Genomic DNA, 25,119 nt, shown 5'->3' on the forward strand with positions numbered 1-25,119 from the left:
CTCTGCCCCCTGTTTCACTGCAGCACTGGGAGGCACTATATCCAACCGTGCTTCCCTATAATCCTGTTCCCATGTTTCCTCTTCCTCCTCCTCCTTGCTGGTCTCACACACTCTGGAAATTTGCTTGTCTGTGTTCAGTTTATTTCCACATATTTTTTTCTTTGACAATAAAATCAGTATCTTCTCTATTTAAATTTTTTCAATTCTGTATGTTGCTATTTTGTTTTCAGGTGGGTCATTGTTATTTAATGCTGTCCCCTCAAGTCTTCCTCTTTACTTCTCAGAATGTTGAGGGTACTGCTGCCGATGTGTTTGATTACCTCTAGGGGGCAATGTGGTGCAATCTTTGCCAATGACATTTACCAAAACATCTATGACAAGTTTTTAAAACTGTTGTTTTTACTAATGTATCTGCACCTTATTTTAGAACCAGGGTGTTTCATAGTATAGGATGTTTTTTGTTGTTGCCTATTATTTAATTAACATGTTTGTGATTGTTATTCACTGTCTCGACTGTGTTGCTGTTCTGGTCAGGACCCTGAGGTTGCAGCAGAAGAGAGCCATGCTGCAGCTGAGGAAGAAGGGGGAACCACAGCCATGGAACAGAGTCAGGACACAACTGAACAGGTACCAGAGATGTCCATCTATGGGAGTCAGACAATGGCACCTAACAGCACTGTATGATGTAACATGGATAACAACACTCATATGAAAGAACATGTAGAACATAACATGACATATAACAGGACTGTTTTAGTGTCTTAATGAATGACTGTGTATGGTTTTGTCATGGATGATAACATAATATTGACTGATGCTTAATCTGAGTAGTGTGTCCATGTTGTAACACTGCTCATGTCTCTTCAGGACCTCTCTGTAGTGGGTCTCTCGGTCGCCTCAGGAACAAGTGTGTCCGAAGCTTTATCAAAACCTGTGGGCACAGTCAGAACACAGTCTCTGTCTGAAAGCATGGTAAACACACCCCCATCCATTAAACTCTCAAAATCCTCCAAGTCCCAATGTATTGTGTCCTAGACCTAGTCTGGAGTAGAACCCATTGTTTAGACTCCCTCTCTATCTACGTTCGGTGCATTTACATGGCGGAAGAATCCCAGATATTCTATCAGACTGCAGTTTGATTCTCACAGGTTGCAGTATGAGTCTGAACATTCTGTTAACACATTGTCAGGAATTTGTATTCCGATTTTTCTAGTTTTCTAAGTTTACGTGATAAATGACAACTAAGCATGCTATCCAGTGAACTATCAGGGAGCAGGCTCATGTGAATCTGGTTTATCCCTGGTTACTGATAGCTGGCAGACCACCTCTTTTACAACAAAAACAATTCCTCTAACTGGAAGGGAAAGAAAGGATTTGATGATGTGGGGTGCGTTTTTAAAAAGGATACTATATTGTACTGCATGGGTCCTTTTTTGTTGTTTGATGATCAAAAAACGTACTTGATATTGATACATTGATAATTATTTGGACTTTCCATAAAATCGTGTACTGGTAACCACATTTGTGAATCCTGTTTTATAATGTATAATATACATTTATTAGACGTTGTTGACCCTTTAGACTCAAAGCAATATGCATATCTGTTTAGTTTATTACTCTTGTGTGCTTGCTTACACACATATGCATTGTATTTCAATAAGTTATGATCGTTTTGCATAATATGCTGTTTACACACTATTCCACCACTGCCTGGAAGCAGGACGGCGTGGAAAACTATATTCTTGGAATTAGGATTTTCCCATTTATACTTTAGATACAGTCCCAATCAAATACGTTTATAGTAAAGTATACACTACCAAGATGACTGTTGGCCATGAAAATGCACTGATTGAACTTAATTGATATTAATATAGTACTTAGTCTTAATACTTCTGCATGTACTGTACTATAGGATGTTCTTTTTCATTTTTCCTTTGTGAACAAATACAGCTGCTTCTTCTTATGTGGCAAAACTAAAGAAAAGAGAAATAAATCCAGCCAAATGATCTACTCCCCCCGTCTCTCTCTTTCTGTGTCAGGAGCTCATGGGACAGAGGGGGCTTGCATGGAGGGGGGATGACAGCCACCCAGAGGGGCTGAAGACACACATCAGAGACACACACACACACCCAGGGGGCTCACCTGCTGCACATACACTCACAGAGGATGTACAGACACTCACTGAGGATGTACAGACACTCACTGAGGATGTACAGACACTCACTGAGGTCGCAGTGGACACAAGTGTCCCCAAATACATCCAGACAGTAACTCCAGTCCTTTTACCAACGAGGAGGCTGTCAAAGGTGGATAGTAGGCTGGTGTCATCTGAGGCAGGGCAGGCCTGTCTGGTTCAGCCATCCTCTGAGAAGGCTCTGGTTGCTCCAGAGCAGAGGCCCACAGTGCCCCAGCCAATGCCCAGAAAGAAAAAAAGCGAACCTCAGACAGGGTCGCTCACGGCACCATCCCAGCCTATAGAGATGGCACTCACTGTATCCACTGGACAGACACACACAGCCTCTAATCTCACACACCAGACACCTGTGCAAGTTGAGGCATCTACCCCTCTAGCAGCACCTGAGGAGACCAGGCCCCCCACCACCACCACCACCCTGGGTGTGGTCAGCACACACACTGTCCCTCAGACCACACTCAAACCCACTGAAGAGGACATGGAGGGTGTGCATCCAGCAGCAACCCTGGTAAGCACTGAAACGTCCCAGTACGATACAGGCCCAACAGTCCTAACCCCTGCTAACCATGCAACCACAGTGGTCTACGAGTGCACACACGAGTGGGTCTGGTTAAACAATGTTTCACAAAGACCTGGGTTCAAATACTTTTTGAAATCATTTCAAGCACTTTACCTGTGCTTGATTGAGCTTGTCTGCTTAATGGAATCAATAGAATGGTCCCAAAACTGCAAAACCACACCCATCTGTTACTACAGGCAAAATAAAGCAAACCTTCAAAGTATTTGAAATATTTCAAAGAGTATTTGATCACAGGTCTGTTCACAACTGTAGTGTCACATTAATGGAATGTATTTACACAGTAATGATGCTGATACTTATCATAATGACGCACATTTGTGAAAGATTTCAATAATCCCTGTTGAGTGATCCGTTTGATGTAAAGTAAAGACTGTAATGTACAGCAGTGTAGAGGGCTTGAGTGACTCATGGTCTTATTCTCACTCTCTCACACTGTCTGTGCCTCAAACATCTATATGTGCATATGTGCTGACAGGAGAGAAACGGGAGAACAAATTTAAAAGAACTGACATAACAGAAGAAAGAGGAAACAGAACAGCAGATAGTACAGCAGAGAAAGATAAAAGATTGAAGGAGCGAATAAAGAGGTTTGCCGATTCAGCTGACTGATCTGCCAGTAGACCCACCTCCTCTGTCTCAGCTCCGCCCTCATGGCCTGGGGCCTCTAACTGGGTGTGTGATAACAAGTCCCTGTCACCGGAGCTCCCTCTGAGCCTACCTGCCACCGCTTTCAGGAAGTGGCTTTGGCCACAGATGGGTGGGGCGCCATGGGTGAAAGAAAGAGAGAACTAGAGGCAGAAGCAGTCTGGGAGAGAGACAGAGAAAGAGACAGACAGATAGAAGAAAGAAAGAGAGAGAGACCCAACAGACAGAGAAAAAGAGAGAGAGAGCGAGAGAGAGAGAGGCCGACAGTCAGAGAAAAAGAAAGAGAGAGGGAGAATTAGAGAGCGAGCGAGTGAGAGAGAGAAATAGTGAGGGAGACCAAAAGAGAGAAAAAGAAAGAGAATGGGATGGTGTGAGAAGTAGATTTTTAAGTGCCGACATCCCCAGGACAGTCAGCTGTAGCCTGAGTACACACCGGCCAGTGCCTGTCAGTTACTGTCAGTGTATACTAGTATTAGTTAAGAATGTCATCCACTCCCTCTCCTCCTATCTGCTGTCCCTACTAGCCGATTGTGAGGGGAGGTGCTTGGTATAGGAGGAATCTCAGTGGCTGTGTGTCTGTGTCCCAGGCCCCAGGGGTGTTCCCAGCCCCAGCCTTGACTGGGCCCTGCCCCACTCTGGGGGTGCTTAATGCCTACAGTGAACGGGCCACCCAGCTAGAGGTTTGGCTGGAGAGAGCCCAGCACAGCCTTGGAGTGCTAGAGCGGGCCACCACTGCCAGCATGCAGGACAGTGTGGAGCAGCAGCTCCTCACGTGCCAGGTAAGAACTGCAGACGAGTGTCAAAGTTCAGCTCTGTGGAGGGCCTGCCGAGTGGGGCTTTATCCAGGAACTTCCCCAGGCATGGTAGTTCATAGCAAGTATATAAGAGACGCCTCAGTATTATAAACTTGTGTGTATTCGTCTTATCGGTTTTCTCCTGCTTTTCTTTAGCACAAGAGTGATTCGGTATCTACTTACAACCACAAATAGCGGCGTCATATTAATGATGTACATCACAGTCAGTTGTTCTGATGTCATGCCAATCGTCTGCTTTGACTATTAGGTTGAACTTTTATTTCCTTAATAACCTCTCTTATTTATTGACCTGCCTTGTCCATAGTTCAAAGCCTTTCTAAATCACCAGTGATCAGGGTTCATCAACAGTCATTTTCCTGCTGTGCAGCTGCTGCAGATGGGAGCTAGTTTTCTTCATTCTGTCTTAGTAAACACCGGCAGTTGTTGGATAGAAAGTGCTGCTGTCTCACAGGCAGATAGGTTACTGTTTGAAATGAGGCAAGGTTGAACAAACAGTAAAGGCCAGCTAATGTGTTGCTGGTATTTGTCTTCTGGGTGCAGTGTATTCCCTAAAGGTGCTGGCCGCCACATGGCAAAGATCAGTTGTACTAGATAGGCTTTTGTCAAGTGCACTAATTGTCCTGATTAGCAGGGAATTACTCCAAATGGCTATTTGGAAATTGAATTAGCTAATGGTTTTACAGTCTCAATTCCTTGCATGACCTTAGACATGCTAAACAAAAGACATGCAGCAATGAAGCATTAGTTATGATTTCTGTGGTGATGTGGGCAAATGGACCAGCCAGTTCTGGAATATAGACTATTATGTTCTTACTTTTTTACATCAACAGTGTTCACAATATATTCTTAGCTCTCACCATTTCAATCTAGAATGAACCTGGTACTATCCAGCCTGGATTCTCTGGGCGTGTAATCTGATCCCAGCATTAAAGTTTCAGAGGGTAAACACATTCCTATAGCACGACAGATTTGAATGAAGGCTTTGTAGGCAAACAAAAACACAACATCTGATTGGATCTAGCCTCATATTTAAATTGATCAACATCTTCAGAGAACCCTGTACACCCTTTTTCCAGGAACCGCCCTTTTCACGACCTCAATCCCAAATGGACTCTAACCCTAGCAGGTCGCCTTTCACATGGAGCCTTATTTATTTATTTATTTATTTTTTATTTCACCTTTATTTAACCAGGTAGGCAAGTTGAGAACAAGTTCTCATTTACAATTGCGACCTGGCCAAGATAAAGCAAAGCAGTTCGACAACATACAAAAACACAGAGTTACACATGTAGTAAAACAACATACAATCAATGATGCAGTAGAAAAAATAAAAAATAAATAAAAAAATAAGACTATATACAATGTGAGCAAATGATGTGAGATAAGGGAGGTAAAGGCAAAAAAATGCCATGGTGGCAAAGTAAATAAAGTATAGCAAGAAAAACACTGGAATGGTAGATTTGTAGTTTGAAGAAAGTTCAGAGATAAAATATAAATAATATGGTGCAAAGGAGCAAAATAAATAAAATAAATAAATACAGTAGGGGAAGAGGTAGTAGTTTGGGCTAAATTATAGATGGGCTATGTACAGGTGCAGTGATCTGTGAGCTGCTCTGACAGCTGGTGCTTAAAGCTAGTGAGGGAGATAAGTGTTTCCAGTTTCAGAGATTTTTGTAGTTCGTTCCAGTCATTGGCAGCAGAGAACTGGAAGGAGAGACGACCAAAGGAGGAGTTGGCTTTAGGGGTGACCAGAGAGATATACCTGCTGGAGCGCGTGCTACAGGTGGGTGCTGCTATGGTGACCAGTGAGCGGAGATAAGGGGGGACTTTACCTAGCAGGGTCTTGTAGATGACCTGGAGCCAATGTGTTTGGCAACGATTATGAAGCGAAGGCCAGCCAACGAGAGCGTACAGGTCGCAGTGGTGGGTAGTATATGGAGCTTTGGTGACAAAACGGATGGCACTGTGATAGACTGCATCCAGCTTGTTGAGTAGGGTATTGGAAGCTATTTTGTAAATGACATCGCCGAAGTCGAGGATTGGTAGGATGGTCAGTTTTACGAGGGTATGTTTGGCAGCATGAGTGAAGGATGCTTTGTTGCGAAATAGGAAGCCAATTCGAGATTTCACTTTGGATTGGAGATGATTGGTGTGAGTCTGGAAGGAGAGTTTACAGTCTAACCAGACACCTAGGTATTTGTAGTTGTCCACAAATTCTAAGTTAGAACCGTCCAGAGAAGTGATGCTGGACAGGCGGGCAGGTGCAGGCAGCGATCGGTTGAAGAGCATGCATTTAGTTTTACTTGTGTTTAGGAGCAGTTGGAGACCACGGAAGGAGAGTTGAATGGCATTGAAGCTCGTCTGGAGGGTTGTTAACACAGTGTCCAAAGAAGGGCCAGAAGTGTACAGAATGGTGTCGTCTGCGTAGAGGTGGATCAGAGATTCACCAGCAGCAAGAGCGACATCATTTATGTATACAGAGAAAAGAGTTGGCCCAAGAATTGAACCCTGTGGTACCCCCATAGAGACTGCCAGAGGTCCAGACAGTAGGCCCTCCGATTTGACACACTGAACTCTGTCAGAGAAGTAGTTGGTAAACCAGGCGACGCAATCGTTTGAGAAACCAAGGCTACTGAGTCTGCCGATGAGGATGTGGTGATTAACAGAGTCAAAAGCTTTGGCCAGGTCAATGAATACGGCAGCACAGTATTGTTTCTTATCGATGGCGGTTACGATGTCGTTTAGGACCTTGAGCGTGGCTGAGGTGCACCCATGACCAGCTCTGAAACCAGATTGCATAGCGGAGAGGGTGCGGTGGGATTCGAAATGGTCGGTAATCTGTTTGTTGACTTGGCTTTCGAAGACCTTAGAAAGGCAGGGTAGGATGGATATAGGTCTGTAGCAATTTGGGTCAAGAGTGTCACCTCCTTTGAAGAGGGGGATGACAGCAGCTGCTTTCCAATCTATGGGAATCTCAGACGACACGAAAGAGAGGTTGAACAGGCTAGTAATAGGGGTTGCAATAATTTCGGCAGATAATTTTAGAAAGAAAGGGTCCAGATTGTCAAGCCCAGCTGATTTGTAGGGGTCTAGATTTTGCAGCTCTTTCAGAACATCAGCTGAAAGGATTTGGGAGAAGGAGAAATGGGGGAGGCTTGGGCGAGTAGCTGTGGGGGGTGCAGTGCTGTTGAATGCAGTAGGGGTAGTTAGGTGGAAAGCATGGCCAGCCGTAGAAAAATGCTTATTGAAATTCTCAATTATAGTGGGCTTATCGGTGGTGACAGAGTTTCCTATCCTCAGTGCAGTGGGCAGTTGGGAGGAGGTGTTCTTATTCTCCATGGACTTTACAATGTCCCAGAACTTTTTAGAGTTGGAGTTGCACGAAGCGAATTTCTGTTTGAAAAAGCTAGCCTTGGCGTTTCTAACTGCCTGTGTGTATTGGTTTCTAACTTCCCTAAAAAGTTGCATATCGCGGGGGCAGTTCGATGCTAATGCAGAACGCCACAGGATATTTTTGTGTTGGTTAAGGGCAGTCAGGTCTGGGGAGAACCAAGGGCTATATCTGTTCCTGGTTCTAAATTTCTTGAAAGGGGCATGCTTATTTAAGATGGAGAGGAAGGCATTTTAAAAAAATAACCAGGCATCCTCTACTGACGGGATGAGGTCAATATCCTTCCAGGATACCAGGGCCAGGTCGAATAGAAAGGCTTGCTCGTTGAAATGTTTCAGGGAGCGTTTGACAGTGATGAGTGGAGGTCGTTTGACCGCTGACCCATTACGGGTGCAGGCAATGAGGCAGTGATCGCTGAGATCTTGGTTGAAAACAGCAGAGGTGTATTTAGAGGGCACATTGGTTAGGATGATATCTATGAGGGTGCCAGTGTTTGCGGCTTTGGGGTTGTACCTGGTGGGTTCATTAATAATTTGTGTGAGATTGAGGGCATCAAGCTTGGATTGTAGGATGGCTGGGGTGTTAAGCATGTCCCAGTTTAGGTCACCTAGTAGCACGAGCTCTGAAGATAGATGGGGGGCAATCAGTTCACATATGGTGTCCAGAGCACAACTAGGGGCCGAGGGGGTCTATAGCAGGCGGCAACGGTGAGAGACTTGTTTTTGGAGAGGTGGATTTTTAAAAGTAGAAGTTCAAATTGTTTGGGTACAGACCTGGATAGCAGGACAGAACTCTGCAGGCTATCTCTGCAGTAGATTGCAACACCGCCCCCTTTGGTCGTTCTATCTTGTCTGAAAACGTTGTAGTTAGGGATGAAGATTTCAGAGTTTTTGGTGGACTTCCTAAGCCAAGATTCAGACACAGCTAGGACATCCGGGTTGGCAGAGTGTGCTAAAGCAGTGAATAAAACAAACTTAGGGAGGAGGCTTCTAATGTTAACATGCATGAAACCAAGGTTATTACGGTTACAGAAGTCATCAAAAGAGAGCGCCTGGGGAGTAGGAGTGGAGCCAGGCACTGCAGGGCCTGGATTCACCTCTACATCCCCAGAGGAGCAGAGAAGAATAAGTATGAGGGTACGGCTAAAAGCTATAAGAATTGGTCGTCTGTGACGTCCAGAATAGAGAGAAAAAGGAGCAGGTTTCTGGGGGCGATAAAATAGCTTCAAGGTATAATGTACAGACAAAGGTATGGTGGGATGTGAGTACAGAGGAGGTAAACCTAGGCATTTAGTGATTATGAGAGAGATATTGTCTCTAGAAACCAGAAGATGTCATAGCATGTGTGGGTGGAGGAACTGAGAGGTTGGATAAGGTATAATGAGCAGGGCTAGAGGCTCTACAGTGAAATAAGCCAATAAACACTAACCAGAACAGCAATGGAGAAGGCATATTGACATTAAGGAGAGGCATGCTTAGCCGAGTGATCAAAGGGTCCAGTGAGATTCAGACAGCTAGCCGGGCCATAGGTAGCAAGCTGGTGGAAGATGGGAGGGAGGTCTGTTTTTAGCCACCTCGTGCGTTTCCGTTAGTGGGGTTCCGTATGGAAGTTGTCCAAGTTGGCAAAATAGTTATAGTGGCCCAAGAAAAGTGTCCGATAGACCTATTCAGATCGCAGCCGAAAAGACAGCTAACGATTAGCGGGCCGCAGATGGGCGATCAGGTTACGTCGCGACGGAGGGGCCAGTTGGATAACTCCCTCGGGCAGATAACGTCGGTGGTCCAGTCGTGAAGACCCGATGGGGCTCCGCATCGGCAGTAAAACGGGTCAGGATAGGTGAGTTGTAGCCCAGGAGACACTTCAGCTGGCTAGCTCAGGAATAGCCCAGGAGTGGCTGACGGAACTCTTCAGCTGGCTAGCTGGCTAGCTCCGTAATAATGTGTGTTAATTCCGTGACCGACGTTGCCAATAGTCACTCAGGTAGCAGCTAGTTAGCTGCAAGATCCAGGTGTAAATGTCCAGAGCCTGCGGTAGAAATCGGGGAAAGGAGAGAGAATAGGTCCGGTATGCTCTGGTCTGAGTCGCGCTGTACAAAAACTGGCGATAGCTTTTCGAGCTAATGGATAGCTGAGGACAGCTAACCGTGGCTAGCTGAACTTCAACGTTAGCCAGTGAAAATGGCTAAACACTTGCTAGCTTCTGTTGTGGAATTCAGATGAGGTAAATAATACTTTCTTTTTTAAATTGGTGAGGCGGGTTGCAGGAGAGTGCTTTGAGGTTGAGTATTTAGAATAAAAAAAAAAAAAAAAAAAAAAATATATATATATATATATAAAGATAAGTGAAGAAAAAAAAAATGTAAATATATATATATATACACGGGACACGACAAGAGGAGGGTAGAGGACGTCTGAACTGCTACGCCATCTTGGAAAAAAATTAAAAATGACTCCTAGCACCTGCCTCAGGTGCTGTAGGTCAGTCAAACCTAGTACACTCTGGCAGGTGATGTGGGTCAGTCAAACCTGGTACACTCTGGCAGGTGATGTGAGTCAGTCAAACCTGGTACACTCTGGCAGGTGATGTGGGTCAGTCAAACCTAGTACACTCTGGCAGGTGATGTGGGTCAGTCAAACCTGGTACACTCTGGCAGGTGATGTGAGTCAGTCAAACCTGGTACACTCTGGCAGGTGATGTGGGTCAGTCAAACCTGGTACACTCTGGCAGGTGATGTGGGTCAGTCAAACCTAGTACACTCTAGCAGGTGATGTGGGTCAGTCAAACTTAGTACACTCTGGCAGGTGATGTGGGTCAGTCAAACCTAGTACACTCTGGCAGGTGATGTGGGTCAGTCCAACCTAGTACACTCTGGCAGGTGATGCAGGTCAGTCAAACCTAGTACACTCTGGCAGGTGATGTGGGTCAGTCAAACCTAGTACACTCTGGCAGGTGATGTGGGTCAGTCCAACCTAGTACACTCTGGCAGGTGATGCAGGTCAGTCAAACCTAGTACACTCTGGCAGGTGATGTGGGTCAGTCAAACCTAGTACACTCTAGCAGGTGATGCGGGTCAGTTAAACTTAGTACACTCTGGCAGGTGATGCAGGTCAGTCAAACCTGGTACACTCTGGTAGGTGATGTGGGTCAGTCAAACCTAGTACACTCTAGCAGGTGATGTGGGTCAGTCAAACTTAGTACACTCTAGCAGGTGATGTGTGTCAGTCAAACCTAGTACACTCTGGCAGGTAATGTGGGTCAGTCAAACCTAGTACACTCTGGCAGGTGATGTGGGTCAGTCAAACCTAGTACACTCTGGCAGGTGATGTGGGTCAGTCAAACCTAGTACACTCTGGCAGGTGATGTGTGTCAGTCAAACTTAGTACACTCTGGCAGGTGATGTAGGTCAGTCAAACCTAGTACACTCTGGCAGGTGATGTGGGTCAGTCAAACCTAGTACACTCTGGCAGGTGATGTGGGTCAGTCAAACCTAGTACACTCTGGCAGGTGATGTGGGTCAGTCCAACCTGGTACACTCTGGCAGGTGATGTGGGTCAGTCAAACCTGGTACACTCTGGCAGGTGATGTGGGTCAGTCAAACCTAGTACACTCTGGCAGGTGATGTGGGTCAGTCAAACCTAGTACACTCTGGCAGGTGATGTGGGTCAGTCAAACCTGGTACACTCTGGCAGGTGATGTGGGTCAGTCAAACCTGGTACACTCTGGCAGGTGATGTGGGCCAGTCAAACCTAGTACACTCTGGCAGGTGATGTGGGTCAGTCAAACCTAGTACACTCTGGCAGGTGATGTGGGTCAGTCAAACCTGGTACACTCTGGCAGGTGATGTGGGTCAGTCAAACCTAGTACACTCTGGCAGGTGATGTGGGTCAGTCAAACCTGGTACACTCTGGCAGGTGATGTGGGTCAGTCCAACCTAGTACACTCTGGCAGGTGATGTGGGTCAACCTATTAAAAGTGACACATTAAAGGAGCATCAGCAATTCTTGGAGGACAGTGGGAGTTGATAAAAAAAACATTATTTATTGATAAAACCAACACGTTTCGTTCCTTAGCCTTCATCAGGGTTTTGCATGCACCCTGGTTGGAGAGCGAGGTAGCGGCAGGAAAATATACTGTATTCATAGTATGAGTCTGTACTGTACAGTGTATAGTGTATACCCTATTCCCTAGATATAATTGATCCATGGAGAGAGTCTGTGTGCTCAGGTTCACACCCTTAGGGGATTAACCAGTGTGAATGGGATTGTGCTCTACTTACTCTCCCAGGACACTGTGTTCTGATGACATTAGCTCTCACGCTGCTGCAGGTGTCTTAGTCCACTTCCTTTTGTTGTTCTTCATGAGAATTAGGTAGTAAAATGAGGCAATGTTTTGTGTGTGTGTGTGTGTGTGTGTGTGTGTGTGTGTGTGTGTGTGTGTGTGTGTGTGTGTGTGTGTGTGTGTGTGTGTGTGTGTGTGTGTGTGTGTGTGTGTGTGTGTGTGTGTGTGTGTGTGTGTGTGTGTAGGAGATGTTCCTGGAGATAGAGCAGAAGGTAGCCAGTCTGTCTGTCCTGGAGCAGCAGGAGGGCTCAGCAGGGTCCCACCAGGAGGCTGAGGCCCTCTCCTCCAAACTGGAGCTGCTCAAGACCAGCCTGGTCACCTTCCAACTGTTGTTGCAGGAGAGACAGAGCCATGAGCAGATGCACACCAGCACACATACAGAGGAGCAGGTACATCCAAACAGAGAGCCACGTGCACACATGCGGATGTGCGCACATTAACACACATGCGTGCACACACACGTACACGCACACACACTCACTGAACGTCTGCAAAAGAGCTGTCTGCTGATGACACTGACAGTGGAGTAGGTGTTTTGTCTATTTGGTAATCTCTCCATGACAATGTTACCAAGCTTCCAGATAAACAAACAGCTGTTATTAAAGTGAAATGTCAACGAGAGATCATTAGCACTTCCTAATGCTTTAGTTCCTGTGGCACTTTCTCAAGTTTTTCTTTCAACAAGGGGTGTAAAACCCGCCGGTTGACGAAAACATACAAACAAGCCTTGTAATGTTGATGAGTAATACATCCGGAGACTGGGCATTATGTTCCAAGTCACGACTGTGAATATTTTATTCAAACAACAGAACTTTCTCTCCCTCTCTTGCCGTCATCCTTTTCTCTCCGTCCTCTGAAGGTGCCATCACCGTCACAGTCATCACTCAGAAAGCCTCCTCTAGAGGGCAGACTGCAGCGTAGCGACAGTGTCCAGGAGATTCTCTCTTCCTCCAAGAGCAAACTCTTTAGACAGACCAGCTTTCAACAGCAGAAGGTAAACTGTCCAAAACATGTCTGAACGGAGAGTGTGGTTGGCTATTTATTGGACTTTGATTGTATTGACAAATTCACATATGATAGCCCAGTGAAGAATTCTAGGTACAGTGTATGCTAGTCGTGGCTGTTATTATTGTCCCCATGCAGGAATTGGAGCAGGAGCTGAGTGAGCAGAGAGGCCTGACCAAGGCTATCGCCCAGCAGGGGAGTAGAGGTCGTCTCCATGGCCAGGCCCAAAAGGATCAACCTCAGCCATGCACACGGTACGGGTCCCCTTAGTGCTCCAGTCTGTAGGCTTTGGAGCTAGAATAAGTCTACAACAATGCTATACACAATTTTTTGACAATCATCTTTTGATGCTATTTTTCCTTCACTTTTTAGAAGGGGATTGAGTAGTTGTGGTTGTCCACATTCTCTACAAATGTATACTCTATGCTTTTGTTCCATAATCATAATCGTGTTCTTGAAATAGAATCAGCCCTTTCCCCAAATAATCATTTTACAATGTGATCTTTGCCATTTTCAGAGGAAAAAAACACATCATGGCACAGAGTTAGAAGTAATTACTTTGTTTGTCTGTTACATTTTCATTTCTCTGTGCTTCTCTTCAGTGAGAGTGGGAGAGATTCATTTAGATGGACCTTCATTTTTTCTCAGAGACTAAAAATGTCAGCTATATAGAAATTATTATGATTGTGTTCTCAGTGGAGTTCTCCAAGGCTGTGTGTGGTTCTGACAAACATCTAACTGCACAACTTGGTATCAAAGCATTTCGTATTATTATGTACGCCAATCTCAAACACTCCATTTAGCATGATATGTTACGTTTTGTATGGTATGTATTAATTTGTGGATGTCCATCATCCATTTCGTATGATATGTTATGAATTACAATTCGTATGATATGTTACGAATTTTAAAAACGTATAATATGTTACAAATTTGCAAAATGTACAAATGTTATGAATTTTTAAAACGTATGATATGTTACGTATTCCAATTCTACGTTGGCTAGGGGTTAAGGTTAGGAGTTAGAATAAAGGCTTAAGGTTAGGGTTAGGAGAACGGTTAGCTAAAAGGATTAAGGTTAGGGTTAGGGGAAGGGATAGCTAACATGATAAGTAGTTGCAAAGTAGCTAAAAAGTAGTAAGTAGTTGAAAAGTTGCTAATTAGCTAAAATTGTCCTTGATGAGATTCAAACATGCAACCTTTGGGTTGCTAGATGTTTGAGGCTTACGCCCATCCATCCACCCTGACCAACCAACCACCCGCCTTTCTTTTTTGTTGTAACCATACCAAATGTAACATATCATACTCATGAGTGTCTCGGATTTCAGTCTATGAGACCAGGCTGAACTGCAACTCATTCCTTAGAGTTCCTGTTGAACCTGAAGGAGGGGGGGAGGCAGGGGTCCAAAGGAAGTGGACACACCTTCACAACCAGCTTCTGGCCTTGGAGGAGACTGCACAGCAAGGTCCTTCTTATGTAAGCAGCTCCCAGTCTTAAATTACACACATTTCCAAGTGTGTAGTGTTCCATAGTGGGTATGTGTGTTTGTGTAAATGTGGATTTCAAATGGGGTCATACTGTACCTGAATTCTTTCTTTCACTCTAAAGGGGACAGACTCATCTGTGAGTCAGAGCAATGGATCAGCCAGTAGTCTCATTGACTCCAAGAGCTTTCAGGACATGCAGACACACATATGTCGGCTGCGGGAGCTGGGCCAGACTGCCAGTGAGGTGGTGACTCAGGTGAGGGAACTGATCTGTGGGTGTAGAATTCAAGTCAGTCTCAATACATCATGGCTCATTAACATATCACCGTTTTCATGGAATTTGGAAAAGGGTGTCACCTGAGAAGAGATTAAATTCCATGTTAGAAAAATAGTCAGACAAAGTATTCTTTAAAATCTGTTTTCTTTTAGGGTTGTCACTTTCTCCATGTTGGTTTTAATGATCACTCTCTATATTTGATGTTTCTATGGCTTGTTTTTCTAGGCTGTGCCGGACGAGGAGGTTCATCAGAGGCTGGATGAGGGTCTGTTTGAGGTGCTATGTGGGGTGGGCCTATCGCTGTCCTCACTGACCCGCCTCCTGCAGTCCCCCTCAAGGAAGTCACATGAGGACACACAGCTCCAGCTGATGCAGCTCGAGGTAGGGTCAACACTAAAGTACTCTCAGTCCCCACCAAAGTACTTTAAACCATATGGTTTGGTTTTCATATGCGTAACTGTGTTTTATTAGATTCCAAGTTTAATGCGTGTTCAGTGCAGAGTTCAGTCAGTTGAATGACACTATTGACTATATGTGTGTCTATGTGTTTGATCTTTGTTCGCAGACTCTGGCAGCAGAGCTGGTGACCCTGGGTGGTGAGCTGACCTCCCAGGGGTCAGAGGTAATTGGTGTTCTGGGGTCAGGTGGATGTCATCTGTGTGTGGATCACCTGGGTAAACTCCTGCCTGTGGTCCAGAGCAGTCTGGCTGCCAGAGAGAAGCAGCTGCAGGCCCAACTGGAGAAGACAGGCCATCACCAGGTCAGAACCACCACTGCACTCCCTGTAGTTTATTTAAGGAATTAAGGGGGTGTGGTATATGGCCAATATAACATGGCTAAGGGCTGTTCTTCGCACGATGTAATGCGGAGTGCCTGGATACAGCCCTTAGCCGTGGTATATTGGCCATATGCCACAAACCCCTGAGGTGCCTTATTGTTTTGATAAACTGGTTACCAACGTAATTAGAAGAGTAAAAATAAATGTTTTGTCTTTCCCGTGGTATACCATCTGATATACCACAGCTTTCAGCCAATGAGCATTCAAGGCTCAAACCACCCAGTTTATAATATAACATTTATAACAACAACTGGACTTCTGCATTGCAGTTTCAGTACAGTGCACATCAGTATGTTGTATTACTATATGGTGGATTTTAGTCTGTCTTGTTAGATGTTTAGATTGTGTTTACTTGGTGGATAGGGTTTTGAAATGATCTCTTAACTTAACATCGCCTTGTCTCACTTAAAACTGTACAGTGTGTAATGTTTTGACTTACCGTAAGGATGTGATATGTAACACAGCATAAAATATTGATTTGTTGCACTGTGCAGTAATTGTTTTGGTATACTGTACTTTGTGTTGGTCTAACTCAACAGACACTCTTAAAAGAGTTGCATGCAGCCCTTCTTGCTAATAATTTGGCCGTACAACAAATGACTAACGAAGCTGTCCCTCAAGACACTTGCAAGCAGCTACAGGTACTGTAAACTCATTCATATGTAGCCTTTAATAGTCATTAGTAAATGTATCCATGTTAAATAGTTCCAGTTGGGTCTACTATAAACCCTTCTATGTGGATAGCTTACAGCTAAGTCATTAATTCATGTTTGACTTAAAGATGTTCTCATCTGGATGAACCATCCACAACTGTCATTAAATGACCATGATATTTAGTGATCACCTTTGAAGGGGCAATATCCATTTTTAAAAAAACAAAGCGGTCACCCCTCCACTGATTTGGTAAACATCTGATGGATGGGTCTGAGGGATCAGCTGAGGGTGTGGGCTGTTTGACCTGTGTATTTGCATTGTGTGTGTTTAGGCTGTGGTGCAGGTCCAGGGAGAGCTGCAGCTTCAGTCCAGCCAGGTGTCCTCCCTGCAGGAGAGGGCAGAGAGACAGGGTCTGCCCTCCACACTCATAGAGGAGGCCTACAAGCTGGAGGTGCAGTATAGTCCTGTATAACCCCTACACCTGAACACATTTATGTACTGAACTACATGGACCATGCTGAGACTCCATGATATGACATTAGTCTATTATATTACCCAATGAAATAAGTCACCTCAGTTAAATTATTTGGAATAGAGCTGACCTTACTTTCAACCCCTCCCTGTTTTATTTATTTTTATTTGACTCAGAATGACTGCTGTCCGACTTATCTTTGGAACTACATTCCATTAAAACAAGGCCTTGCTCAATGGAATCGGAGTAATGAACACATTCAGTGGGAGTGATTGGTACCATAAATTTGAATGCTGAAACCGTGACCCCATACATAATGATGAAGATATCAGTTCTGAGCTTGTGGTTACGTATGCCCATGTGTGTTATCATGTAAACTTACTGCATGTGGATATCATAATGTTTATAATGTGTGTTTAGGTTGTGCTGGAAAATGTGTTGGGCTCTGTGGGGGCCAGACGTGAGGAGCTGAGGGCCAGTGTTGATCTCCAGCAGCAGTTTGAGAGGCTGCTACATGGCCTGGAAGTGCTGGTCACCCTGGGCTCAGAGCGTCTCTCACAGAGGCCTGGTCTGGAGCTCCACACCAGGACTGAGCTACAGGACTGCCTTAGCACACATTCGGTGAGCGCACACCATTCAGGTCCTCCATTGTGTACTGATCCTATCAAGTGCGATTAGATAGCTACCTTGGATTCAGTTTTCATTCAGCCACCATAGCAACCAAGAGATGACTTCTTGTGTAATCGTTGGTATTGAAACAGCCTGCATTGATGCTATTGATCTTTCTTCCTGCTATGGTTCTTATGGATTTCACAGAAGTTCTTCCAGTTCCTGGGGATCCACCTGGGGACCCTGCAGCACCTATCCACGAGAGTCTCAGAGAGCACCCTCCAGAGGTGGGAGGGAGTGATGAGGAGCCTCCAGGAGAGGGTGACCCAACTGCAGCAGCAGGCCCTGGAGAGAGGCACCAGGATGCAGCAGATATTACAGGTAGGCACCATAGAATTAGGAATTTGAATACTAGAATGGACATGAGCCTTCTTATGATGGGATAAAGGTCAGCCATTTTGGTCAGGGAGTGGGTCAACCAGGGTTAAGATATTGTGTAAAATAATGAATTTGAAGAATTTATCTGTACTGTATTTTTGTTCGCTAGCTAGCCAGATAGTTTTAGAGGTATGATTCCATCAATGTTTCAAATTAACTGCCATTCAAAGCGCTCAAACAATGCAGTCAATTCACAGCCATACACTGGCTGAAATCAGTTGATTTTATGACTTAGAAAAGTTGTAAATGCAACAAGTACTGATATTGTATCATATAATAGCACTCACACTTTTAAAAAAAATGTAGACATGACGTTTTATGGTCTGTTTACATATATTTCAGAGGCTATTTATAGAGACAATTGCTATAAAACCCATATAAACTGTATTGATAATGATATGACAATATTTTACATTGACAATAATTCTATAACACTATTTGTTATATAACACATGCCTTACTTTTATTTTCCTGCGTAAGTAAAATCAGGACTATGCTTCTACTGCCATTCATTCCAATTAGACTGGTTTGGGTTTCTCCCTGAGTGATATGGCTGCCATTTTTACCCCATTCTGGAACTGTGAAGGTTTATTACATAGTCCCTGTAGTAATTGAATAGGATTTCTATGGTTGACACAGCACAGGAAACATTGGCTTTGTTAAAGCTAGATATGGATTCATATTGAGGTGTGCTGGTGTGACTGTTTGAGATGGTGTATAGAAAAATGTGTGTTGTGTTATGTGCAGTTGTGTTAAATTGTTGTTGTTGGTTTGGTTGTAGATATGGACACAGTGGGAGGAGGAAAGTACCAGTCTGGACACCCTGCTTAGGGATATGGAAGCTGGCCTGTCCAAGATGCACCTGGAGGAGGACTCAGTGGCACAGATTTGCGAGAAACTCTCTGTCTATCAGGTAGCACTCCATGTGCTTTAACGTCTTATTAATAGAAAATAAAACATAAGAAATGAGTTATTTATCAAAAGAATGAACGCTGATCACAGTTCAGTGGATTCTCTGTCCACTCTGAATTTTGTTTTGCTGTTTGGAACCTTTAAGGGTTCTTCGTTTGTCCCCATAGGAGAACCCTTTGGTTAACCCTTTTTGGTTGTTAGTCCCCACCCCCCCATATCTCTATCTTAGATCTATAGACCATACTTTTTACTGGCTAGCTCGGAATATAAGCTTTCCAAAAGATGTTTATATATATTTTTTATTTATTTCACCTTTATTTAACTAGGCAAGTCCGTTAAGAACAAATTCTTATTTTTAATGACGGCCTACACCGGCCAAACCCGGACGACACTGGGCCAATTGTGCACCACCCTATGGGACTCCCAATCGCAGCCAGTTGTGCTACAGCCTAGAATCGAACTAGGGTGTCTGTAGTGACGCCTCAAGCACTGAAATGCAGTGCCTTAGACCGCTGCGCCACTCGGGAGCCCGAGATACTGTATTTATTAGTGCTAAGCAATTAGTGCTTTTTGAGGTCGGTTCGGTTTCGGTTCAATTATTTAAAAATAATTTTGATTATTTCGGTTGAAATCTGTAACAACACAGAATAAAACAATTAATACAAGTCTGATGATGGTAGTGACTGCCCATTACTGCTTATCACTTATTAACCATCATTTATTCACATTACTTTACTTTACTTGTTGTGTATATTACATTTGTTTTATATGATTACTTTATTATTTCATTCCAAGTCATCATCTCATCTCTACAGAGCTGCTGCCAATGCTGTCTGACAAAATCAATATTTTGTATTTCTTCAAAGTAAATAAGGCATACTTTTATGACTGATGAATACCAACTACTGTATCAATCATTTTGATCATGTATTTTCAGGTAGAGATACCTCGCAAAGCAACAGCTGCTCTCTATATCCCTTCACAATCTATATCCCTTCATGATATCCCCTCACGCACATTGAGCTCACAGAAAAAAAAACTGAACGAAATGGAATTCAAATAATTGCACCGGCGTTTGTGAATTAGTTGTTTAAATACCACAAAATAACAGAGATTTTGGTTAAGAGCTCAGCACTATTATTTATAAATCCTATCGGTAGTTGGGTTTCCCCAGGGAGTTGCCTGGAATGTGTATGTGTCTTTCAAATCTTGGAATGTTCTCAAACCATTACTGTCCATGATATCGGCAAGGATAGGGATTCCCCATTTGGACCATTGGGGGGATGCAAAATGCTGCCCTCAAGATCACAAGGCATTACTGTGAAATATTGGAGTATTGGCATGCCATTTTGATTCCCACTTATATGTTTTTCAGTTTTGCGCCAAATAGAAATTGTGTGAGCAATAATAGGACCAAAGCGTAGTTTTCATTGTTTAAGGGATCTATCAGTAAAGGCCACCTCTTCCAGTCCAGTAGGAGACACCATATTTCTCTCTATACTCAGCCAGGGGACGGAAGAATCATGTCTAAACCAATTTAGGATGGGATGCTAGTGCTTGGAAATACAATTAAAAGTTTGGTACGGATAGTCCTCCTACGTCTTCCCTCTTTGCAAGTTTGTTAATTTAATCCAGGCTCGCTTACCTTGCCATATACATTTTGAAATCGAACTATGAATTCTATCCCAATAGCCAGAAGGGGAAGACAAGGGAAGAATTGAACTACAGAAATTCAGCCATGGCAATAGATATTCTGCCGGTTAAACTGGGATAATAGTCCATCTACAGAAAGGACTATCAACACATACTGAACAGCTCACATTATAGAAAGATGCATGCTACATGGCAGACCAATCCCGGCAATCCATTATCTCAGCCAATCATGGCTAGCGGGAAGTTTCCTGTCTTTTTTTGTGGCTAAACCATCTAGGCTCGTAAGCTAACAATTTTATTAATATTTACGGATGAAATACAAGTTTGTTATTAAGGCACATAAAAGTTCATGTGTTCCAGAAGGCATTTCTGCCCAAAAATGCATTTTGATAAAATAAATTATGATTACGTTCAAATGCCGTCAAGTAGTGAAGTGCGACATACAGCTAGTTTCCTGAAATGAGTCACATATGTAATAGACAATGGAGGTTATCTGAGGATAATTGTTTTTTAACAAACCCCCTTTGATCCGGATGTACCAATTTGGGTAAAGTAAGTTTTGAGACAGGATGACAGAATAAAAAATAAAAAAAAGTTTAATATATGGGTTTTCAAAGATAGAGGTAGATAGTGAGAGCACTGGATGGCGTCATTACCCTTTTTTAATAAAAACATAATTAGTGCCGTATTTACATCCCTTCAAAATGAACCTTTGTGAACAGCTGTGTTAATCATTTTAAGTAACAATGGAGCCAATTTGTTCCTTTTTTCATGTTATCCAATGCCCTTTTGAGTTCATGGAGAGAGATTTGGGCTACCAGCAAGCCGGCTTCCTCAGTTGAGAGAAGGGGAGTTCTTATATTTTTAAAAAAGGACTTGAACTGGCTTGGTGTGGATTTACAATCAGAGGTGTTCAATTCTTTATAGAAACGGGAGAATCTTTGGTTGATTCATTTGGTTTCTGATAGTAATTCACATGATTCAGATTCAATAGTTGCAATATCCACTAATTAATTCATTACTGAGAAGCTTGGAAATAATTGTTGTGTCTAACTCGATGGATGGCAAATTCTGCTCTCTTTCTTATCATTATATTTAGTTCTGTCTTGACTTTGAAGAGAGTAGTTGCTACCTGGTCTGAAAAAAGTGTTGAGAACGCTCAAATGTCATTAACAACTTTTGAAATTCTGATATTTTCTTGAATTGTGATTTATTTAGCCCACATGCAAATGCAGTTGCATTGTTTTTTATAAAACCTTTAATGGCATTCCATAAAATCTGAGGATCGTCGATTGAATTTAAAAAAATCATTATGAATTCATTCACTTCAGTTTCAAACTGTTCACAGAAAGTAGGATTTTGTAGAAAGGAGCTACTGCCTTTAAAAAGCAACAAATCCCTTTGAAAACGGCCTGTGGCATCGATATGAGCCAGAAACAGTTATTCTAGTGTCAAAATTGACTACAAAGTGTAAATAGGACAATTTTGGTTCTAAAGTCAGTCTTGTCTAAAGTGAAGTTTGAAACATCTGTGCATCACAACCAGGGGTTTTGATTTGACGATGTCCATTTGCCCACTAACATGGGGTGAACAGCTGTGGTGATTGCTCTCTATCCAATAGCATAGACAGTGAGACAAATCTGCCTCAACACATGTAAGGGTGGGTAATGAAGAAAAAAGAACGTCAATGAAAACAGAAATAAGGTATGACAGATATGGAAGCCTAATGCCCAAACAGTCAAAAATAGGATAGCTGTAGGATCCATATATTGTCCATTGATCATTAATTGGCATGGTATCATCGTTGTGTAAATGTCCTGGGCTATAGGCAATATAACTATAACAAGTTCAATGCTCAGAAATAATAGTAATATTGTTCCTTAATACCCAAACATGAGGGGTGTTCTTATCATTGTCTTATGCTGAGGGCAGCGTCATAGCCACAGGCTGCATGATTGTGCATGGATAGCATACCTGAATAATGAGCCAGTCATGGGATTCCATCCGTCGGCTTGTCCCCTTCTGTGTTGGGTTTGATGTGCTTCTCCAAGAAGTCTTGAGCCTCCCTGGCAGTGGAAAACGTGTGTGATGTGTTATGGAAGATCAAGATTCATTTTTGCTAGGTGGATTAAGCCGCATCTCAGGTTTAGCCTGAGCAGCTGGGATCTCACCTCGTTGTAGGTTTCACTCTGTTTATGCAGTTCGGCACTCAGGTCAGGGTATATGCTGATCCTCTTCCCTGCATAGGTCAGACCCCCAGATTCTGTTGTAAGGCATACAATTCACCACTTGACTTGACCCGAACAGTTGATAGAAACGATTGCTCATGAAAGAAGCCCCATACCAGTTTCAAGTCTTATGACCTGCACATGGAATTTACAGGAATGTTTTTTTGAATGATTTAGAGTGATTTCTTTTTTAGGAGTTTGATTATCCCTTCCAACTTAGCATGCGCTGTTTCCAGGTCATGGAGCCGCACCTCTGTCGCATTGGCTGTCTTCTCCAGACCTTCCACTTTGGTTGAATAGGTATCCACTTTAGCAGTGAGCACCGCCAATGATTCATTTACCAGTTTTAATTGTAAATCCAGGGCAGAAGTAATCTCCTCACGAACAATCTCTTGTATAGTAGCGCCCAACTCTTTCTGATGGCTATTGTTGACAGCCTCCATGTTCCCACAGTTGAATTATGGACAGACAACTTCTAGCTGCTGGAGCCTAATAAACCTGCTAGTTATTTCTTGTCACACAATGAATGTCCCAGACCTTAACATGATGTTTAGTATTGACAAGTTTTAGGAAATAAGTCTCTGAATTCATAGTAATTTGCAAAAGAAAGCCAAGAATAATTTTCTACAATAAATGTCCCCTTGTGTGTTGGGTTTGATTTCAGCTCAGAGTACAGTTGAAGTCGGAAGTTTACATACACCTTAGCCAAATACATTTAAACTCAGTTTTTCACAATTCCAGACATTTAATCCTAGTAACAGTTCCCTGTCTTAGGTCAGTTAGGATCACCACTTTATTTTAAGAATGTGAATGTCAGAATAATAGTAGAGAAAATTATTTCTTTCAGCTTTTATTTCTTTCATCACATTCCCAGTGGTTCAGAAGTTTACATACACTCAATTAGTATTTGGTAGCATTGCCTTTAAATTGTTTAACTTGGGTCAAACGTTTCGGGTAGCCTTCCACAAGCTTCCCACAATAAGTTGTATGAATTTTGGCCCATTCCTCCTGACAGAGCTGGTGTAACTGAGTCAGGTTTGTATGCCTCCTTGCTCGCACACGCTTTTGCAGTTCTGCCCACACATTTTCTATAGGATTGAGGTCAGGGTTTGTGAAGCCATTTTGACACAACTTTGGAAGTATGCTTGGGGTCATTGTCCATTTGGAAGACCCATTTGCAACCGAGTTTTAACTTCCTGACTGATGTCTTGATGAACGTGGTACCTTCAGGTGTTTGGAAATTGCTCCCAAGGATGAACCAGACTTGTGGAGGTCTACAATTTTTTTTCTGAGGTCTTGGCTGATTTCTTTTGATTTTCCCATGATGTCACGCAAAGAGGCACTGAGTTTGAAGGTAGGCCTTGAAATATATCCACAGGTACACCTCCAATTTACTCAAATTATGTCAATTAGCCTATCAGAAGCTTCTAAAGCCATGACATCATTTTCTGGATTTTTCCAAGCTGTTTAAAGGCACAGTCAACGTAGTGTATGTAAACTTCTGACCCACTGGAATTGTGATACAGTGAATTATAAGTGAAATAATCTGTCTGTAAGCAATTGTTGGAAAAATTACTTGTGTCATGCACAAAGTAGATGTCCTAACCGACTTGCCAAAACTATAGTTTGTTAACAAGACATTTGTGGAGTGGTTAAAAAACGAGTCTTAATGACTCCAACTTAAATGTATGTAAACTTCTGACTTCAACTGTATATTCTCAGCCCCGCAGTCATTTTCCCTTATATCACCCCGATCCAGCTCCATGGCTATATCTGGTTCTGCTACTTTTTATTGTCAATCATCCAAAATGGCCAGAGTGGTGCACCTCGTCCAGAAGCCCTTCTTGTGGTGTTCTATTAGAAATATAAGTGTTTTCCTCATTCACAGCCTGGTTCTGAGGAGCTGGGGCTGGGGCCATGTGTGAGAGATGGGGTTTTATCGTGTGTTACAGTAGAGATGGGATGTGGGATATGATGGGGTGTATAGGCTTATGTTGAAGAGACTGATGATTAGGTTCTCTCTCTTGGGCAGAAAATGAGAGCAGTCCTGAATGAGAGTGGGGCAAAGTTCAGCCGGATGCAGGAGCAGGGGAGGTGGCTGAAGGAGGCGGGTTGCCAAGGGGTGGGCGTGTTTGGGTGTGGCCTGGAGGCTCGCTGGACCACCTTTCACTTGAGGCTGGAGCAACAACGAGTCAGCACAGATAGGAACAGGAAACTGTGGAGCAGGTGAGGACTTTGATACGGTGTTTAGAGATGAGATATGAAAATTCATAATTGCATTTGGCAAGTTTTCAGCTTTGACATTTTGAAACCACTTGGGATTGTGGTGTTGCATTTACTTATTAAATGTCAATGCAATCAAAAATGTAATTTTCCTGTGTTTTATACTGTATATCCACACTATGAGGTTGGAATAATATGTGAATTTGTGAAAATTATGATAATGCCCTTTTAGTGTAAGAGCAGTTTTCACCTCCCCACTCAGACCATTCCCAGACAGCCCTAGCAAAATTATTGCTTGAGAAATTGCTCTTGGCTAAGAAGCTAAATATATAAAAAGTATTTGATCCCCTGCTGATTTT

The 25,119-nt window shown here is 43.2% G+C and overlaps 1 protein-coding gene across 9 annotated transcripts in view; it reads left to right on the plus strand.

The window, feature by feature from the left end:
* The window catches only part of syne2b (spectrin repeat containing, nuclear envelope 2b), a 132,190-nt gene that overhangs the window by 58,158 nt on the left and 48,913 nt on the right, over positions 1-25,119 (plus strand). For 7 of the 9 annotated variants that reach the window (XM_045716643.1, XM_045716665.1, XM_045716655.1 and 4 more), the window contains 17 exons: positions 535-627; positions 868-972; positions 2,040-2,702; positions 4,007-4,198; positions 12,149-12,352; positions 12,823-12,957; positions 13,107-13,222; positions 14,334-14,445; positions 14,578-14,712; positions 14,959-15,114; positions 15,299-15,493; positions 16,111-16,212; positions 16,557-16,676; positions 17,118-17,318; positions 17,514-17,687; positions 18,526-18,657; positions 24,570-24,763. In XM_045716643.1, coding sequence (XP_045572599.1) covers positions 535-627; positions 868-972; positions 2,040-2,702; positions 4,007-4,198; positions 12,149-12,352; positions 12,823-12,957; positions 13,107-13,222; positions 14,334-14,445; positions 14,578-14,712; positions 14,959-15,114; positions 15,299-15,493; positions 16,111-16,212; positions 16,557-16,676; positions 17,118-17,318; positions 17,514-17,687; positions 18,526-18,657; positions 24,570-24,763 — 3,029 coding nt within the window. The remainder of the gene's footprint in view (positions 1-534; positions 628-867; positions 973-2,039; positions 2,703-4,006; positions 4,199-12,148; positions 12,353-12,822; positions 12,958-13,106; positions 13,223-14,333; positions 14,446-14,577; positions 14,713-14,958; positions 15,115-15,298; positions 15,494-16,110; positions 16,213-16,556; positions 16,677-17,117; positions 17,319-17,513; positions 17,688-18,525; positions 18,658-24,569; positions 24,764-25,119) is intronic. The other 2 variants (XM_045716658.1, XM_045716668.1) reach the window with 2 other exon arrangements.

Source organism: Salmo salar, chromosome ssa01, assembly GCF_905237065.1.
Source record: "Salmo salar chromosome ssa01, Ssal_v3.1, whole genome shotgun sequence".
In the NCBI taxonomy this organism is placed as follows: domain Eukaryota; kingdom Metazoa; phylum Chordata; class Actinopteri; order Salmoniformes; family Salmonidae; genus Salmo; species Salmo salar.